Source organism: Phalacrocorax aristotelis, chromosome 17 (genome assembly GCF_949628215.1).
Source record: "Phalacrocorax aristotelis chromosome 17, bGulAri2.1, whole genome shotgun sequence".
In the NCBI taxonomy this organism is placed as follows: domain Eukaryota; kingdom Metazoa; phylum Chordata; class Aves; order Suliformes; family Phalacrocoracidae; genus Phalacrocorax; species Phalacrocorax aristotelis.
Window position 1 is genome coordinate 1,993,387 of NC_134292.1, and position 18,820 is coordinate 2,012,206.

An 18,820-nucleotide genomic window follows, 5' to 3' on the forward strand; every position below is an offset into this window, starting at 1 on the left:
GGCTCAGCAGACATAGGAAGAAGCAGAACAGTAACAAGGTTATTTCTGCCTCAAGGCTCATAGACATGATACTAAATCTGACAGTCGGTAACAAACAGCAGACAGAGAACTCAGATCTGTGAGCTCATACTGGCAGTTGTAGAGAACATACCTCTGAGAGCTCACATCTGGATATGTCAAGAATATCATCAGCACCAGCTTCTTTTGCCTGGAGAGAGAAGATACACACCCAGAGAATTAGACCTTGCAGAAGTACGTGGCTTCTTGCTGCATATTGACTAAACTACCCAACTGGCCCCCCCCTAGAACATGCAATTGCAGTTCTCTGCCGCAGCCGTGTAATCCAATGGCGATGCTAGGAGCAAAGGGTGTGCTGCTACAAGTGCAGCAAGCAAAGCAACCAGGAAACCAAACTGCAGAAAAACCCTTTTGATGCAATAAATTAATTTCTGCACAAAGACCCAAAGCACAACCTAATTCTGCAATTTTAACTGAAAGGATATGGAAAGGAAACGATGAGTTCTCAAGAGAGGCACTTCCTAGGAACAACAGCAGTGCCATCCTAGCCCATAAAGAGCCTGCTGTGTCATTGGCATGTCTCACCCAGCACACTGACCTGCTTCTGAACTGTACACAGAAACCAATATAACCTACTACTGCCTTTTTGCTTCCAAGGGACCTGCAGAGCCAGCTCTGCTGTGTAAGAGGGAGCAAGGAGTCACTGCTTCTGTACAAAAGTGGTTTTCCATGTTCAAATAAACTATATCCAATGCAGCTGCTATGGCAATGAAACTGGACAAACCTCACCATGAGCAGCACTGCATCTCTGGAATTATTTTCTTAAATAAAAGGTTCTGCACAAGGCAATAAAACCTGCTTGCATTAGTCCCTCTGTTAAGTCTTTAGAACTGGGTGTCTGACGCTAAACTAAACACATGCTATACAGAACTAATCCTACAGCGAACAGATTAAGTTATCCCTCCCCAGCCCCACAGGAGCTGAACAGAAACCCTCCAACTGAATAAATTCAGTAAAACTGGTTTCATTATTGGTTCGTGACAAAGCCTTCCTTTCCAAAATACCTTACAGACATCCAACAGGCATAATTTTGCCACTTTTAAAATGCGGGTGCCTCTGGGATAGACCACCACAGATCCCCTATGCCAGCACTGGTCCACAAAGCTCCTACAGCAGAATAGGTGAAATAATTCAAAAGAAGATCACTTTCAGAAAGCCAGCTTTAAATCTGCAGCTGCTGTAAGGCAGGTAGTTGTGCCGACCTCTCTGCCATGACAGCACCCTGCTGAGGATCTACCCCAGAGGATCCTGGCCAAATCCTAGTCCAGGAAAGCAAACAGCAGCATCTAACAAGTTAACCCTCTGAATGATAGGAAGAAACAAAATAATGAGAAGCAAGAGGGGCACAAAGAAAGCCAGTTATGATGAGAGAGGGGATGTCACAGGTTCCTTGGTAGGAAAACCAAACTGGGAGATCTATAAGAATGAAGGGGCGTGGAGGGGACAGGAGGGATGGGGTACCGTATGCAGGCTGGCAGGTGGGGTGGAGGATGTTACGTGGAACCACAGCAGCAGAGAGGGATGGAAATGGCACAAAGGGGACCTGTGGATGGGAGGCTTTTCTGGGGACAGGGAAAGCAGGAACTCACTGATGTACATTAGAAAGACAACCTGCTGTCTCAGTGAGATCAGTAACATGATTACTGGTAACGCAGGGGATGTACCAATTCACCTGGCATCCAGGACTAGACACAGAGAACGGAAAAGACCTCGGCATTGCTTACCAGGCACATTTGGTATTCAAGGCGCTTCCGAGCATCATCACTGGGTTTCTTCTTACGGAAGAAGAGTGGCATCTTTAGTTTTGACTATAGCTCCGTCTCACAATGATCAGCATAAATAAAGGCTTCCTGGAGTATGCGTTTGCTGGGGAGCCTGGACTAGAGAACTGTGCTCTAATAAGTGGGGAAAAAAAAAAAAGGAAAAAAGCTAAAAATCACTGTCTCAGCACCTGTCTTTGTGTAAGCCCTTCTCTGACTTGTTCAAACAGGCAGATTCCATCACACCTCCATAGTGGAAGTGTTAACACAAGCTGCAAAAGCACTGCCGTGTCTCTGAGACAGTTGGTTGTCTTGGTCATCCCTATGCAAGATAAATTAAGTCAAGCTGGAACATGTACAGAGAAAGGCTATTGACTGATCAGGAAAATGCAGGGTCCACTCTAGGATAGGAACTGAAAAAGCTCTAACTGTATCGGGAGATAAAGCACCAGGGACAAAACCCAAACTATTTAAACTCAAAGTCAATTCTGGTACAATAATAAGCAACAGTAAAATGGTCTAGAATAAAGCTAGGCTAGAAATGTGAAACACTCCTAATCCTGAGAGCACCACAGCTGCCTTCCCCTTCCATGGCAGGTGAGAATAAACAAGACCCCAAAGCAGTTCAAAATACAGATAGCTGTTTTCAAAGGACTCAATGACTCCTGAGGACAGCAGAGCCTCCTCTGGCACGTCACACAGCCTGGCCCAGCTTCCTGGGGCGTCGCAGAGACCCCAGACATCGGAATCAAGATGCCCAAGCTACACTTTGCTTCTCAGCTCTAGGGGTTGTCTCAAGTTAACAAAACACTTGATTCATTTGCTTTCCCAGCGGAAGCAGAGTAGCACAGGAATACTTTCCCTATTTTAGTCACACTGAGATGAAAAGATTCTGCTTAAACACCTAAGAGCATAGAGTCATATTTTTAATAAAATAAAGCTAAATCAATTTCCAATTGTCTAATAACTGCCTGCAAAGCTAAAAGAACCTAACTTCAAAAAAATACTGACTACAAACCAGAGCTGATTGCTGCTGCCCCCACCGCATGCCGGGTGTGCTATTTGCCCTCCCAGGCACTTAGAAGTTTCTCCCAGGCCATGTGTCTCCAGGTCAGATTGCCATACTCCATCCTGGGCTCACAGGGCAGCCAGATCTTCCCCAAAGTGGTTGTTCAGGGTCTCTACAGGACTGAGAGCTGGAGAATGTTTTTTCTGTTAATTTGACTGGACTGTATGCAAAGACACCGGCTGATTCAAGTGTAAAGGGAAGAGAACTTGAACCAGAATGAGTGGATCGCAGTAAGATGCTTTCTGAAATCAGAATGGGACATGGGTGAAGTTCAGAATCCAGAGCCAGTTCTGGAAGAGGACTAAAGCAGCAGGGGAGAAAAAGGGAGTGTGTTGCCAGATTTTGTGGGAAGGGCAGAAAGCAAAGGCTGGACAAGAAACAGGGGAACCAGCTGGTAGTTAGATGGGTACCAGTTGGGATGCTGGGAAAAGAGGGACAAAGACCAGCTTAGCAATAAAATCAAGGAGGAAAAGGTATTCATCTGAGGCTACATGAGAGCAGGGGACAAAAACTGGCAGTGCAGGAAAAGTCCCAGCAGGGGCTGCTGGTGGACGGGGACTTGTAAAGGGAGCTGACGCAGGGAATCTGGCTTAGAGATAAGACTGGGATAAGGTGAGAGAAGAGCAGAAGAGCAACACTTGAACTGGCTGGGCAAGAAGCCTCGGGGTACACGACGAACCTGAAGAGCCACAATCAGCACCACACAGCAAAAAGGGTGGGCCCAGGCAGGAGCTACAGCTGCCTGAAATGCAAACTGAGATACACGCTGTAAGGCTTGCATTAAAGGTTCACTTTGCAATGACTTTTTTAAACATTGTTTTAATAAGCAATTTGAAAAACAATACAAAAGTGTCAATACTTCACCAGCTCGCCAGTGTGTTCACCAGTAAATGGCACAGCTATACAATGCAGCTAATCTAATGCTCAGTCAAGCTCATGTGTTGTACATAAAAAAAGACGTTTCTCTGCTGGTTCAGTGTCTACAAATTGGTCTCAAACTATACTGAAAAGCACGAAGCCACAGAATACAGCCAGAGACATTCCTTGTGCATGGAAATCTCTGCCAAAATCTAAACAGAGGTTTATGTAGATAAATCCTTAGTGCAAAAGCAAAAGATAACTTCAGACTAAATGCATCCAAGCAACCACCCTTCCTTTGACTCCAGAAACAAGGAGGCAAAGATGTCCTGTCTTGCTGTACTGCTGTCATACCGCTCTGCTGGAACAAGACCAGAGACACAGCAGACGGTGGCTACAAACAAATTCATGCTGTTAGAATCAAGCCCTAACAGTTTCACGGCTCTTTCCCTGCCATCCCATGTGCCATCTTTTTAACAAGTTCACACAACTGAAATGCCCCTCAGACTCGCCTCTCCCCAGAAGGGGAGGTAAGAGCTAAAATTCAGAAGACAAAGCAAGGGAAGTTTATTGTCAGTAGCTGCAGTACGGAAATGCGGGAAAGCAATCAAGAGCCATAAGCAAGGGTCAGCCATCACAGACAGAAACACAGGAAGGAAATTTTAATTAACGATGAGAAACCAGAAAGAGAAGGGTGCCTGCAGCAAGATATCTGTAACTTTGCTGAACATGTTCAGCTTTTTGTTGAGGACTTCTACATCCCCATGTCATGTCCTGCCTTTCACTATTACAGCTAGATACCTGTGGATATCCATGTGGATAATGGAAAATCAGTAAAATTTCACCTAAGAAAATACATAAAGACATGCAGGCTGAAGGACAGACAGTCAAACAGGGACAGAATCATATCAGGGGTCAAAAGATGAAAGATCAGAGACTTGTTAAATGCACTGAACAGCCTTTGAACGTCAAAATGTGCCTTAGCGAGAAGACACGTCAAATCTGCAACAGCAAAGCTGTGCCTCTCTCCATGACATTGGCTTTGTGTGCTCCGCTGACCACCATCAATTTTAAGTGAGGCTAGCACTCAGCAGTCAGTAACGAGAAGGGCCTTTGCCATGTGACCATATTTTATATGATGTAATTATTATTTATTAAGTTACTGAAAGAACTACGTGTAAGTGCCTGGAGCAGCACCCGGCATCAGTAAGTGAGCATCCATGAATTGCAAATCCCGTGTCCCTGCGGCTGCCAGCAGTCCATGCAGGCAGACACTCTGCCTGCTGAACCAGCAGCAACGTACACACAGGGCGAGAAACGGCAGGGGAACGCCCACTGCGTGTTTTAGCCTGCAGCTGTTTGGATGCCAAGAGTGAAATAAAAACAAAGTCCTAATTTTGCAAACAAATGTAACCAAAGCAGAGCAGCAACACGGCTATATAAAAAGACCCGATGCAAACCCCAATTTTTGAAACATTTTGGATGCCATAAATACTAGCGCTGTAACAGACAAGATGTGGGTCTGGAAGGAAGCAAGATTTTATTGTCTTTGGGAAAAAACGCTCAGGAGCACAGCAATGCAGCAGTGAGTCAGCGCCTGGCCCTGAGCAGGGCTCCCGCAGAGGGGCCGCCTAGTCACAAAGGACAGAGCTGCCACCAGACACCTGGGCAGCAGGTCCTGCTCACTGAGGGGAAGGTTACCAAGCGACTGGCAGCGGTGGCAGCAAGCCCTGCAGCCTGACACGCACTGGAGCAGGAAGGGGAGAGAAGGCGAGCTGCAGCTTTGTAACTCTCTCTCCCACACCAGGTTTGCTCTCTGCGCTGGAGAGGCGTCCTGAGGGCTCTCCCTCCTGAAACAACCCGGCCGTGCCGGCCCTGTCAAGGTCCTCCCCCGGCAGCGCCTGAAACAAATCCCTTTTCTTCCCCAGCTCCAGCTCTGCCTCCCAGTCCTTTCGCTCCCTTATTGCCGCTATGGGACGCCCTGCATGTGCCCCTTCCAGGTCTCACACAGCTTCCAAATGCAAGCCTTCTCCATCCTCCTCCTCACGCTCTCATCCGCCCGCACGGAGCCGCTCTGTGCTGGCGGCCCGAGCGCTGCCAGCCCGCCCCGGTATGTGAGGGGAGCAGCGACGACGGGCCCGGGCAGCGCCCGCTCCTGCAGCAGCCGCCCCCACCGCTCCGGGCACCGGCCGCCCCCGCGGGGGCCGGGAAGGGCCGGGCCGACACGGCACCCCGCGCCTCCCTTGAGGAGCCCGCGGGGGTCCAACACCCGCACGGGGCCCGCACCCCCGGGAGAGGAGAGGAGGGGCGGGGCTCGCCGCCGATCGCCGCCAAACCCGGCCCCGCTCCCCCCGGCACCGCTCACCGCTCCCCGCCGCCATGATGCGACACGGCCCCGCCCGCCCCCGCGGGGTCACGTGACCTCCCCGCCGCCGGGAACCTCGAGCTCTGCGCAGCGGGTCGCGCGCCCCCAGGCGGCCGGAAGGCCGCCCGCCCCGGCGGAGGCGGGGCCCGCGCGCGCCCCCGGTCCCTCGCGAGATCTCGGCCGCTATATCCGGTGCGGGCGCACCACTAGCCTCTCTTTTCCGCCGCTCCCGCTAGAGCCGGTTCCCCCGGTGTCGACCATCCGCTGCCATCCGCGCCCGGTGCTGCCGCCATGCCGCCCAAGTTCGACCCCAACGAGATCAAAGTCGGTACGTGCCGGGCCGGGGGCGCTGGGCGGGCGGGGCGGGGTGGGGCTGGGCGGCGTGAGGCTGACACGCGTTGCTCTGCCCGCAGTGTACCTGCGCTGTACCGGCGGGGAGGTCGGCGCCACCTCCGCTCTGGCTCCCAAGATCGGACCCCTGGGCCTGGTACGTACCGCGGTACCGGCAGCGGGGCGGCTGGAGGGGGGGCGGCGGGAGGCCTGGCGGGGCCGGGGCGGGGAGGCGGCGGGAGGCCGGGGGGGAGCGGAGGGGGGCGGCGGGAGGCCGGCAGCGGCGGCCGCCGGGGCCAGGGATGGGGCGCAGGGCAGCACCGGCAACGGGGCGGCCGGAGGGGGGGCGGCGGGAGGCTTGGCGGGCCCGGGGCGGGGAGGCGGCGGGAGGCCGGGGGGGAGCGGAGGGGGGCGGCGGGAGGCCGGCAGCGGCGGCCGCTGGGGCCAGGGATGGGGCGCAGGGCGGCCGGAGGGGGGGCGGCGGGAGGCCTGGCGGGCCCGGGGGGAGCGGAGGGGGGCGGCGGGAGGCCGGCAGCGGCGGCCGCCGGGGCGAGGGATGGGGCGCAGGGCAGCACCGGCAGCGGGGCGGCGGGAGGCCGGGGGGGAGCGGAGGGGGGCGGCGGGAGGCCGGCAGCGGTGGCCGCCGGGGCCAGGGATGGGGCGCAGGGCAACACCGGCAGCGGGGCTGGCGGTAACGTGCGCTGTCGCTGCAGTCCCCCAAGAAGGTCGGGGATGACATCGCCAAGGCCACAGGTGACTGGAAGGGGCTGCGGATCACAGTGAAGCTCACCATCCAGAACAGGCAAGCCCAGGTACTCCATGCCAACAGGGATGGCTTCGTGGTGCAAGCGTCGGGCGCGGACGGGCGCTGCTTGCTCAAACCACAAGCTTAAATCCCGGCAGGGTCGACTCAGCCCTTCATCCTTCCGAGGTGGATAAAATGAGTTCCACACAGCAAAATGTGTGGGGGTCTTCTGGGAGAGACCTTAAAACACCCGCGTGAACCATCCGAGCACCTCCAGCTCGAATCCCACAGCAGTGTCTGTGAAGCCTGGGCCTTGCCAGGCTCCCGGCCTGGGAGCGGTGGGAGTGATCTGCCCATGCACGGAAGTTGATCTTTTATCCTGTTGCACATAACTTGTTCCTTCTGCAGAGCATCTGACCAGGAAAAAAAAATTATTTCAAGCAATAACAAAAAAAACTCTCAACTAGTCCTGCAGCCACCCGCCACTATACCTGTCCTGAATTCTGTGGCTGGTATATTCCAGTGGTGCGCTGAGAGGGAGCCCCAGCCCAGGAAGCAGTCCTCTTCTGGCGTGGGGAGGCCTGTGCCGAACAGCTGGGAACATGTTTCTGAATCATAAAAAAGCTTTATTGCTAGTGAGCTCACTGGCACGGCAGTGCTCTGGCAGTAGCTTTCCAGGCACCGGCTGCTTCATTGGGCGCTTTCACTGGCTACTGAATTCTGCTTGGAGGGGGGGGAAATTAATTTCTTTTCTTTTAGATTGAGGTTGTTCCTTCTGCTTCTGCTCTGATTATCAAAGCTCTGAAGGAGCCTCCTCGTGACAGAAAGAAGCAGAAAAACAGTAAGTTTTCATCTGGTTTTAGTTTTGAATGCGGTTTGGTGCTAAGAGGGGAATAGGTACCTGCCACTGAGATTAGTCAGGATAAACTGGCAAACAAGTGCCATGGGCAGTGGGAATTACTTAAATGTCGGAGTACAGACAGCGGTTTTCATGCCAGCGGGGTTGCATTTCTTGGAAGATGGGGCAGAACAGCCACCCGCCACTGTACCAGTCTTGTACTGCACTGGCTGGTACGGTCCAGAGGTGAGCTGACAGAAAACGCCGACTTAGGAAACAGAGTTATTCTTCTTGTGTGTAACTTTGTGCCGAAGTCTGGGAACAGGCGTGCTGCTGGCAGCCCCGCTGGAGTTGTAAACTCTCTGGATTGCACGTGGCCTAAGTGCTAGGAATGGTGCTTCTCCAAGGAAGCAGGGGGGACTGAAAGGGCCCCCTGTGTTCACATGAACTTACTGGTGCTCTTGCTCTTGCTGCACAGTAAAGCACAGCGGCAGTGTCAGCTTCGATGAGATAGTGAACATTGCGCGGCAGATGCGGCACAGGTCCCTGGCTCGAGAGCTCTCAGGTAAGTACTGGCGCTGGTGTTGCCCTGAGTCCTCCTGCTTGCTCTGGGTGCCTGAGCCAGGTTCTGGGCTGGCTCCTGGGAGGACACTGTAGCTGTGATGTGGTGGTGGAGCTCCTCGTGCAGCTTGGCTGCTTGGGCACCAAGCACCACAGAGCAACCGCGTGCTGGCTCTGGGCGCCAGCATCACGCCTTCTGGTGAAGGTAGTGCAGGATGTGTTCTCCAAAGTTTTTTTTTTTTCCTGTAGTATTGACAAATTGTCTCCTCCCCCTGTAGGGACGATCAAGGAGATTCTTGGAACTGCCCAGTCTGTGGGCTGCAGCATCGATGGCAGGCACCCACATGATATCATCGATGACATCAATAATGGTGCAATTGAATGCCCAGCTGTAAGTATCCATATATGACCAAAGTTGCTGTATTAGGCCATTTACTCCAAGGCACTGTCCTAATGAGCCATATTTGCTTCTTTCAACAGAGCTAAGTCTGCAGAAAAGTTGCTGTATGAAGGGTCCTCAAGTTTTTTGTAGCACCTTAAATACTTAATAAAAGACCCAGCTGTCTGCAACCAGTGCTGCTGCCTTCATTGGTCCTTGGCCCATGCTGCATGAGTAGTGAGTTTGGGCTGCGGACTGCCTGCCCTCTGCATTAGCCAAGGTGATGGTTCTTACACAACCTTCAAAGCTAGAACATGCTCGTTACCCATTTGCTGCCCTGAAATCATTTGCTTGCAGCAATGCTGAGCTTAGAGAAGTGGTTTCCTCAAGCCAGCATTCCCAGACGCACTGTAAAGAGCTAGTTTTTGGCTGGTGTAGAGCTTTCTGTGAGCTCTGTTCTTGCCAGTGATAAATGTGCAGCTCAGAGCAGCAGGTATTGCCCTTCATTGGGCAAGTGCTGTAGTAACAGGTCCACCTTCCCCTGAACCACTACAGCCAGGACACAAACACATATTGAGGCTTGAAAATTAACTCTGCAGGCTTGCCTGCCTTGTGACTGCATGCCAGAGTAGCTGCATGTGCCAGTGGGATGGGAGGGCTCCAGCTACTCTCTGTTGGAAATGAAATCCACAGTGTGGCTGTTCAGTCAGTGCTCCCAGGGACCACACAAGTCCCTTGATTATGGGTGAAATCCTGTGGTCCTCTCCTGTTACAGAGAGTTGTACAGGGCCTGGTCTCATGTCTCTTGGGTCTCCTAATTCCTTGAATGGTGATACTGGGGCAGTGGGGTAAGCAGGCTCTATAGCCCCTCTACATCGTATGTTCCAGGTCCTGTTATAGTCTCTGAAAGAAGAAGAAGCAGTTGTAAGTGTTGATCTTTCCCATTGCATGGTGGTTCTGTATATGAAGTGCTACCGCTTGTCAAGAAACAGATCCTAAAACCTGCTGAGCCGCAAAACTTGTGTTTAGCAGTGAGCATTCCAGCTGTTTCTGCTAGTAACTGCACCCTGCGGCAGAGCCAGCTTAACCTGCTGATGAAAAGCTGCTGCTCGCACGCAAAAGGAGTTTGCCCTGCAAATAGCAAACTGCTTTTCCTTCAGGAAGATGCTCTCTTGAGATTGAAAACTGTCAGTAAGAGGTGTCTGTGCCCGCTGTGGTCTGGATCGGTGTAGGGGTGGAAGTGCAGCTATTGAAAAGCACCGTGAGGAAAGAGCAAAAGGTTTAGTCTCGCTTATTCAGAATGAGCTTTTTCTAGCAAAACTCTTAAGGAGGGCCTTGCAAACACTATCTTGGGGATCTCATCCAACAAGGATGCAGCAAACCTAAGCTCAGCTCTAGCGCATTTACCTGTTTAACCTCTGGAGTGGTTCCTGAGTTTCAGGCTTGATGCTCGAAATTGTTTTACTTCACAGTCACTGTTTGACACTTGGTTCTCACTCCTGGAAGCTCTGTCTAGCTGTCGTACAGCTGGGGGGTGTGGACGGAACCAAAGTTCTCCAGAGATCCTGGGAAAACCTCGTTCTGTTTCTGGCAAAGGCTAGCTTTTCCCTTGGGGTGACAGAGTGCAGGGCATGATCTTTAAGGTTGTGGAAAACCATTAGAAATTGAGTGAAATCATCCTGGTAATGAGAATGCTTTAGCTGACTAATGGCAGCATTATGATTGCAGTTTACTTCAGCCCTAACAGCACCCTGGGAAAAAAGTCGTGAATGTTAATTTAGGTCCATTTTTCCAACAGGAAAAGGGATCAAATTCTTCCCAAGATGCTGACCTGTATGAGCCTTGCTCTTAGAAAAATGTTCTGCAAGATACGTTTTCCTCTGCAAAGTGGTGACAGTACACGATCAACTTTTTGCTTGCCAGTGTGTCTTCAGTTTTACACATGACTCTCAAAGTTATATAGTACCTACAGCCCCAGAGAAAGCTCCCTGGCTGGAGCCCTACTATAGCGAGCAGGACTCCAAAGCAGTGTGCACTGCAAGAGCTGGGGGGAGGTAAAAAAATAGTTCTGCTACTGCTTCTAGGCGTGCGTAGGAGACAGTATGGTACCTGAGCTAGCTGGGCTGCTAAAACGCATTGAATGGCGTCTGGGTTATTTCCCAGGTCTGCCAGAGTCCTCTGTAGGAAGCAGCCAGTGCAGCAGGAGGGTGAATCTGGCTGCAGTGGGGAATTGTCTGCTGCTGTGTCAGATGTACCAGGTGCTGAATCAGCTGGAGCCTCTCTAAAGAGGGAAAACTCAGGTCTTCAAATACTGTGGAGGTCAGGAACCTGCTGAGCATGCTGAAGGTCAGTACTAAGACAAGGGTTCTAGGTTTTAGAAAAGCAAGCTTCACCTTGCTCAGAGCTTAGTTGGGGGGGATTCTGTGAATGCTTCCATGGAAGATAAAGGAGCTAGTGAGTGCTGGGAGTTGTTCAAGAACTCTCTTGGAAGCACAAAACCAGTTTATCCCCTATAAAGGAAAGGGAAGTAAGCTGAGCAAGAGGCCCCCTTGGCTCAACCATGAGCTCCTGGGTCTACTCAAAACCAAAAAAAGAAGCACACCAGAGATGGAGAAGTGGAGGATTATCCGTTGAGAGCTAGAAGGGCATTGCCAGAGTGTGCAGAGATGCAGTTAGAAAAGCAAAAGCCCAGCTTAAATTGAAACTGGCTGTAGACATCAAAAATCACAAGAAAGGTTTTGTCAGGTATGTCAGTTACAAGCAGAAATGAAGGAAAATACAGGCCCACATTTAAACAGAAAAGGTGAGTCAGTCACCAACAATGCTGAAAAGGCAGAGGTTCTCAATGCGTTCTTCACCTCTGTCGGTGTCCCAGGCTCTGGGAATGAAATTCCCTGCTGATCCAAACATAGACCCACCATCAGTGAAGGAAGAGTTAGTATGTGAATTACTACAGGAGCTTGACCCCTACAAATTGATAGGCCCTGACACCATCCACCTGAGGGTGTTGAGAGAGCTGGCTGCCATCATCGCAAGGCCACTTCCATAATCTTCGAGAAGTCGTGGAAAACGGGGGATGTCCCAGAGGACTGGAGGAAGGCAAATGTTACCCCCATCTACAAGAAGGGCTCGAGGGAGGATCTGGGTAACTATAGGCCCATCAGCCTTACTTCAATCCCTGTTATAGAACAAAACCTCCTGGGGCCATCACAAGTCAAACGAAGCACGTGACTGGGAAAAGCCAACATGGCTTCACTAAGGGCAGATTGTTCTTGACAAACCTGGTGGCCTTCCATGACAAAGTGACTTGCCTGGTTGACATGGGGCGGGCAGTGGACACTGTTGACCTGGACTTACTTCTCTGAGGCTTTTGATATGGTTCCCCGCAGCCTCCTCCTGGATAAATTGATGTATTACAGCCTAGACAAGTGGTCTGTGCAGTGGGTGGGGAACTGGCTGACAGGCCGCACCTAAAGGGTGGTGGTAAATACCTCTGTCTCAAACTGGCAACCTGTCACAAGTGGGGTCCCCCAGGGACTGATATTGGGCCCAATGTTATTCAACATCTTCATAAGTGGTCTGGATAACAGGATCGAGTGCAGCCTGATGAAGTTTGCTGATGACACCAAGTTGAGTGGGGAAGCAGACACTCCAGAAGGGAGAGCTGCTCTGCAGGGAGATCTGGATAGGTGGGAGGAGTGGGCCAGCAAGAACCTTATGGAGTTCAACAAGGACAAGTGTAAGGTCATGCACCTGGGAAAACATAATCCAGGAGTGCAGCACAAACTGGGATCCACCTGGCTGGAGAGCATCTCTGTGGAAAGGGACCTGGGGTTCCTGGTGGGCAGGAAGCTCAACATGAGCGAGCAGTGGCTGCTGCGGCCAAGAAGGCCAACAGGGTGCTGGGTTGCATCAAACAGGGCATCGCCAGCAGAGATAAAGAAGCCATCATCCCGCTCTACTCAGCGCTGGTCAGGCCACACCTGGAGCGCTGTGTGCAGTTCTGGTCCCCGCTGTACAAAAAGGATGTGGCCAGGCTGGAAGGGGCCCAGAGAAGGGCCACCAAGATGATCAGAGGACTGGGAAGCTGCCATATGGGGATAGGCTGGGAGAGCTGGGTTTGTTCAGCCTTGAGAAAAGGAGGCTCAGAGGGGATCTCATCCCCATGTACCAGTACTTAAGGGGCAGCTACAAAGGAGATGGAGACTCCCTTTTTCCACGGAGTCCCATGGAGAGGACAAGGGGGATGGACACAAGTTGCTCTTGGGGAGATTCCGATTGGACACGAGAGGAAAATTTTTCACAGTGAGGACAGTCACCACTGGAATAACCTCCCCAGGGAGGGGGTTGGTTCGGCCACGTTGGACACTTTTAAGACTCAGCTGGACAGGGTGCTGGGCCATCCTGTCTAGACTGTGCTCTTCCCAGAAAGGTTGGGCTAGATGGTCCCTGAGGTCCCTTCCAACCTAGAATTCTGGGATTCTGTGAAATTCGATCCCAAACTGAACAGAAGACGACGAGCACCTGTAGTAATGTTTATTTCTAAGTATATGCAAGTAATGTGGTGTTTTCCTGTATACAAGGTACTGCAATTCCTCAGGAGCTGTAGTTGAAGCTTGGATGCAGAGCAGTTGTGGGCTGGTTTGGTGAAACTAAACCTTTGTGTTTGCTCTGGCTTAAGCCAGGAGCATGGCTTGGGCTGAGCCTTCAGTGCTGCCTCTCAGCACACAGTAGACTCATGCCCTAGGAATGTAGCTTGTACTGCTGGTGAAGCAGAAACTGTGTGCTGTGTTAGCAGCGGGATCTTCGGAAATCACCTGTGCATGTGATTTGACAACAAACTGCTGCTTTGACAAGATTTCAGTTTCATATCTATTCTGCATCTCTTAAAGTACCTGCTAGTGAGGCAGGTAAAACTTTATGAAGGTGGACCCTGGGAGAGGAGAAGTGTCCTAGCCTGTCCTTGCATGATTTGAAAGGCCAGGCCAGCCAAAAGAAACTGCAAATCACATTCATTTTCCACCGTGGTCCTGCTGTCTGAAATGTTTAATGAAGCAGCGCCTCTGTACTTTTGCATTGAGCTCATGGGCGGGAGGGAGGCGCACAACAGCACCAAGGGAGTTGCAGGATCTTTTGAGAAAGGCCAGGCTGGCAGTTTAGCAGAGGGTAAGTGATGCTGGAGGGGGGATGAGTGAGTGGAGGAGCTGGGCTGACTGGTGCATTTACGATTTTGTCCTGTGTTCCCTGGTGAAATGCTGGTACGTTGCTCCAGTGGCTTGGGGGCCATGGAGATTGAAGACTGGCAGTAGCAAAATAGGGAGAAGCATGACAAAAAAAAAAAAGCTTTTATCAGATGAAACAGCCATGGCAGACGCCAATTGTACAGTACATCCTAACCTGTGACTGACAGTGTGGAGGGAGGAACTGGACCCTCATTCTTAAGCAAAAGTGACCAAAGCCTGACCCAGGTGTCCCCGGGAATTGCTGCTCCCTGCAGAACCTGCAAGGTTTTGCCCACAAACTGTTATGGGTCTGTCTGTTCCTTTGCAGCATCGGCTGTATCTTGGGCAGCTTTGCCCACAGCCCAGGCCCTTGCTGGCCTGCCTCGGCTCCCCGCCCGCCCCAAGCTCTGCACGCAGGCAGTGCAGAATTTTGGGCAGCCTCTTTGGCTGATAGAAGCAGAAAGCAGGAGAGTTTGTGGTTTTGCTCTTGTGTTTTTCCTCCTGCTGTTTGTTGGGCCTTTTTCTGAGGCAACTAGGGAATGAAGCAGAAACAAGGCTGAAATCCCAGACACTTGTCATCTTTAGTTCCTTGGCTTGGAGTTGACCATGTTTCAAGCTAGGAACAGTGCTTGGATGCTCTCTGGACCAGCTCAGGTGTGGTTTCTCATGCTCCTAACCTGGCACCTTCCCCACCTCTCAAAGCACATGAGTTGCAACAAATTCTGATAAAGCAAAGGAGGAACAAAATCTTCTGTGACAAGTGGTCACAGGCTGCAATGGGGATGCAGTGGGGTGGTGGGGTCTTCATCCTTAGAGGTACACGAAGCTCAGCCTGATGGTGTCCTGGGCACGCTGTCCTGGCTACCTGTTGGGTGGGTCGTTGGGTCCCTTCCAGCTGAAGTTATGTAGCAATTCGACCCTGGTGTTGACCCCCCACTTCAGCGTGAACCCTGAGAGGCTCAGGATATGTGAGCCTTGCGGGTGCCTGGGGCTGTCTTGCCTAACAGTGTACACACACACACACACACACACACGCAGACATGCAGACACACACACACAGACACAGACACACACACACACACACACACAGAGTGGATTTTCCCCCACTTGGCTGGAAATAATTGGAAAAAGGATTTCTTTTGCTTAAGGGAAATTCTCTGGGGGCAGAATATCTAACCTTTCCCATGCTACCTTATGGCACGTGCTCTGGTCAAAGCAACGTAGTGCTTGGAAGGAGGGTACCATTCTGCCAATAATTCATTTTTCCCAAGCCAGGCTTCTTGGAAAGGAGGCAAAGGGCTTGTTAAAGATAGTAACAACCTACATTAACGTTGCATTTAAAATCCATCTTCTTCATAACTGTATTTGTGCTCCAAAGCCAGGATTTCTTCCCGTTCTGGTGACCTGCGCCTCCAGGAGAAAAGAGGGAAAGGGACACTGAGAAGCGCTGAGCCCTTCCCAGGAGACCTTTGCTCTGGTGGCATAAGGGATTTGTGCGCTTTAAGGAGAATTAGCTTTCTTATTTCCTTGAGACAAAAAAGGCCCTGAAAAGCCAAATCTTTGGGATTCATGTCCGCCTGGGTTACGAAACATTAGGATAGAAAATCTGAATTTCGTTAGAGGCCATCTAGTCGGACCCCCCTGCAGTGAGCAGGGACAGCTTCAACTAGATCAGGTTGCTCAGAGCCCCGTCCAACCTGACCTTGAACATCTCTAGGGATGGGGCCTCCACTACCTCTCTGGGTAACCCGTGCCAGTGTTTTACTGCCATCATTGTAAAAAATTTTTTCCTTATATCCAGTCTAAATCTACCCTCTTTCAGTTTAAATCCATCACCCCTTGTCCTGTCACAATAGGCCTCACTAAAGAGGTTGCCCCCATCCTTCCTTAAGCACTGAAAGGCCGCAATAAGGTCTCCCCGCAGCCTTCTCTTCCTCAGGCCGAACAACCCCAGCTCTCCCAGCCCGGCCTCGTAGCAGAGGGGCTCCAGCCCTCGGGTCATTTCTGTGGCCTCCTCTGGACCCGCTCCAACAGCTCCATGCCCTTGTGCTGGGGGCTCCAGAGCTGGACGTGGCGCTGCAGGGGGGTCTCACCAGAGCAGAGCAGAGGGGCAGGATCCCCTCCCTCGCCCTGCTGCCCACACTGCTGGGGATGCAGCCCAGGGGACAGTTGGCTTTCTGGGCTGCGAGTGCACATTGTTGGCTCATGTCCAGCTTTTCATCCACCATCACCCCAAGGCCTTCTCTGCAGGGCTGCTCCCAATCCCTTCATCCCCCAGCCTGTGTTGGTATTGGGGGTTGCCCCGACCCAGGTGCAGGAGCTTGCACTTGGCCTTGTTGAATCTCATGAGGTTCTCACAGGCCCACCACTCCAGCTTGCCCAGGTCTCTCTGGATGACATCCCATCCTTCTGGTGTGTCAGCTGCACCGCTCAGCTTGGTGTCACCTGCAAACTTGCTGAGGGTGCCCTCGATCCCACTGTCTGTGTCATTGATGAAAATGTTAAACAGCACTGATCCCAGTACGGATGCCTGAGGGACACCACTTGTCAGCGGTCTTCATCTGGACATTGAGCCATTGACCACCACCCTCTGGATGAGACCATCCAACCAATTCCTTGTCCACCGAACAGTCCACCCATCAAATCCATACCTCCCCAGTTTATGGAGAAGGGTGCTGTGGGGGATTCAGTAACAAGGCTGCTCATGGCTCTGCTGTTTCTGGCCCAGGGTGGATCAGCCGACGTGGTGGCAGTAGGTGGAGTGTGGCTGTGCCACTGGGGCTGCACACTGGCTCTCGCTGGCACCCAGCCCGATGCCATGGTGCTCAGCCAGCTGCCAGGTGTCTGTCCCCATGAGCAGGAATTTGACCCCGTGGCCCCCCTCTAGCAGAACACCACAGTGCTGGGGGGTTACCCTGCTCTTCGCAAGGGAGGGGAGGATCCATCACCTCCTGCTGCATCTCCTGCGGTCTCAGCGAGGCTGTGCCCTTCTGCAACATCCCCCAGGGCAGGGAACTGCACTGAGGGGGCAACATGGGAAGCACAGAGGGTGTCAAAATGAGGAAAAAAGGCCCAAATAGGAAAGGGAGCTTTTCCTCCCACAAAGCAGGGATGACCCTGCTTCCTGGAGGAGCTGCAAGCAGAAGCCCTGGCTGGAAATGGGGCTTGGGCAGCACACACCCATGGCCCACCTCCGCTGTGGACATCTGAGCAGAGCAGCACCCAGCAATCTGTCACCCTTCCTAGGAGTCAGGCCGGCTGGTGTCCCTGTGGGGGCTAAATGCAAGCAGTACCGACAGCAGCCTTCTAAAAGGAAGCTAATGCCGCAGATCGTGTGGGGTTTTCGGGGGGAAGATGCACGTATTTCTCTGTGCTGAAATCATGAAGCCAAATTGCTGCAACGCCCTTGCATGCCCCTGCACAGCCCGAAATACCCACCAGTGCTGGAAGGGCTGACAGTAAACTGCTCCCACGGGGACCCCTTCACCGCAGGGAGCGCTCCTGGTGGCGGTTTGTGAGCTGTGCTGTCTCCGAGTCTCCCCCCACAGCTGGGGCCGGTTGCCTTCCCCAACCAGGGCACAGCGGGTTTGGGCACCGTGGCCCGCACCTGGGGTCTCATTAATCGCCCCCAGGCAAACCTCGAAGCACATCAGTGTCACCAGTGTCACTCTGATTTTTTCCGTGGCCCAGACAATCTCTTCTCCCCACCCAATGAAAAAGAAAACCCCGATTTCTGCTCAGGGTGTCTTCAAACCATGTGAAAGAGCAGCGCTGTGGGCAAACAGAACTCCTTCCACCCGGAGCAAAGGCCCTACGTGCTGAACACCAAACGGCTTTTGGCAACAGCGGTACCACGGGCTCTTGTTGGCTTTTTTCTCTTTCAGATATATGGCTACAATCATCAAAACCCACAATCATCAAAAATGAATCGGTCCCCCGATGCACAGTCAACATGCACAGTCATTAACTCACTGCATGTTCCTTTCCAAGCAACAATTTAGAGATTTTATTTTTTTCCCTTACAAAGTCCTTAAAAAGCAAAACATTCTTTTTACCATGTAGGTGTTTTGTTTCAAATTCAACATCTTGATTGGCTTTTTCATTAAACACAATTATTTTTGCCTATTCTGTTGCAAAGGTTTGCCCATCCGGTTTGCTGTCGTGACAAAAAGAGGTCAGGTTTGTGCCCAACCTGCGGATGCAGCACTTGCAGAATCAGGTGCTCCCTGGGTCTGGTGTGTCAATGCGCTCACGATGACTGCTCCAAATAGCTTCACGAGTCTTGCTTCCCTGGCCCATCATCACAGCCTTAAGGCACACCCCCTTTCTGCGGTGCTGCTCCATTGCAGGGGTGAAAGATTCAGACATGTTTTCCATGGTTCATCTTTAGATTTAACGTTTGTCTGGTTTAGACGCTCCTGGCACCAGTTTAAACCCACCTCCCTTGTTGTTTGTGTTCCTCAGGACACAGCTGTCCTATTCTGCCCTAGAGCTTTGTAACTTTGTACAGAGGAGGCTGCGTTATCAGCCCTCCTCGGCTGCTTTATCCAGTTATTTGCACTTTGAATTCCCTCTCTTAGATCTTCCAGGGGTTGGCTGATGAAGCCAACGCGTC

At 52.0% G+C, this 18,820-nt stretch overlaps 2 protein-coding genes and 2 non-coding genes across 6 annotated transcripts in view; 3 read left to right on the forward strand and 1 right to left on the reverse strand.

The window, feature by feature from the left end:
• LRSAM1 (leucine rich repeat and sterile alpha motif containing 1) overlaps positions 1-6,254 on the reverse strand; it is a 28,255-nt gene extending 22,001 nt beyond the window's left edge. Inside the window, exons 1-3 of one of the 3 annotated variants that reach the window (XM_075112415.1) lie at positions 6,131-6,237; positions 1,803-1,973; positions 152-208 (exon numbers count right to left, since the gene is read on the reverse strand). In XM_075112415.1, the coding sequence (XP_074968516.1) occupies positions 152-208; positions 1,803-1,874 (129 nt within the window). In that variant the 5' untranslated portion in view covers positions 1,875-1,973; positions 6,131-6,237. Of the gene's footprint in view, positions 1-151; positions 209-1,802; positions 1,974-2,856; positions 3,035-6,130 lie in introns of those variants that run through there. The other 2 variants (XM_075112414.1, XM_075112416.1) reach the window with 2 other exon arrangements.
• Positions 6,255-6,266: 12 nt separating this feature from the next.
• RPL12 (ribosomal protein L12) lies at positions 6,267-9,174 on the forward strand. Its single transcript, XM_075112433.1, has 7 exons — positions 6,267-6,458; positions 6,544-6,617; positions 7,174-7,272; positions 7,965-8,046; positions 8,522-8,608; positions 8,883-8,995; positions 9,085-9,174. The coding sequence occupies exons 1-7, from the start codon at positions 6,422-6,424 to the stop codon at positions 9,088-9,090; spliced, it is 498 nt and encodes a 165-aa protein (XP_074968534.1). The 5' UTR covers positions 6,267-6,421; the 3' UTR covers positions 9,091-9,174.
• Positions 7,684-7,811, forward strand: LOC142065907 (small nucleolar RNA SNORA65). The gene has a single exon (XR_012663554.1). It is a non-coding gene; the product is annotated as a small nucleolar RNA SNORA65 (small nucleolar RNA).
• On the forward strand, positions 8,242-8,370 carry LOC142065906 (small nucleolar RNA SNORA65). The gene has a single exon (XR_012663553.1). It is a non-coding gene; the product is annotated as a small nucleolar RNA SNORA65 (small nucleolar RNA).
• Positions 9,175-18,820: the final 9,646 nt, after the last annotated feature.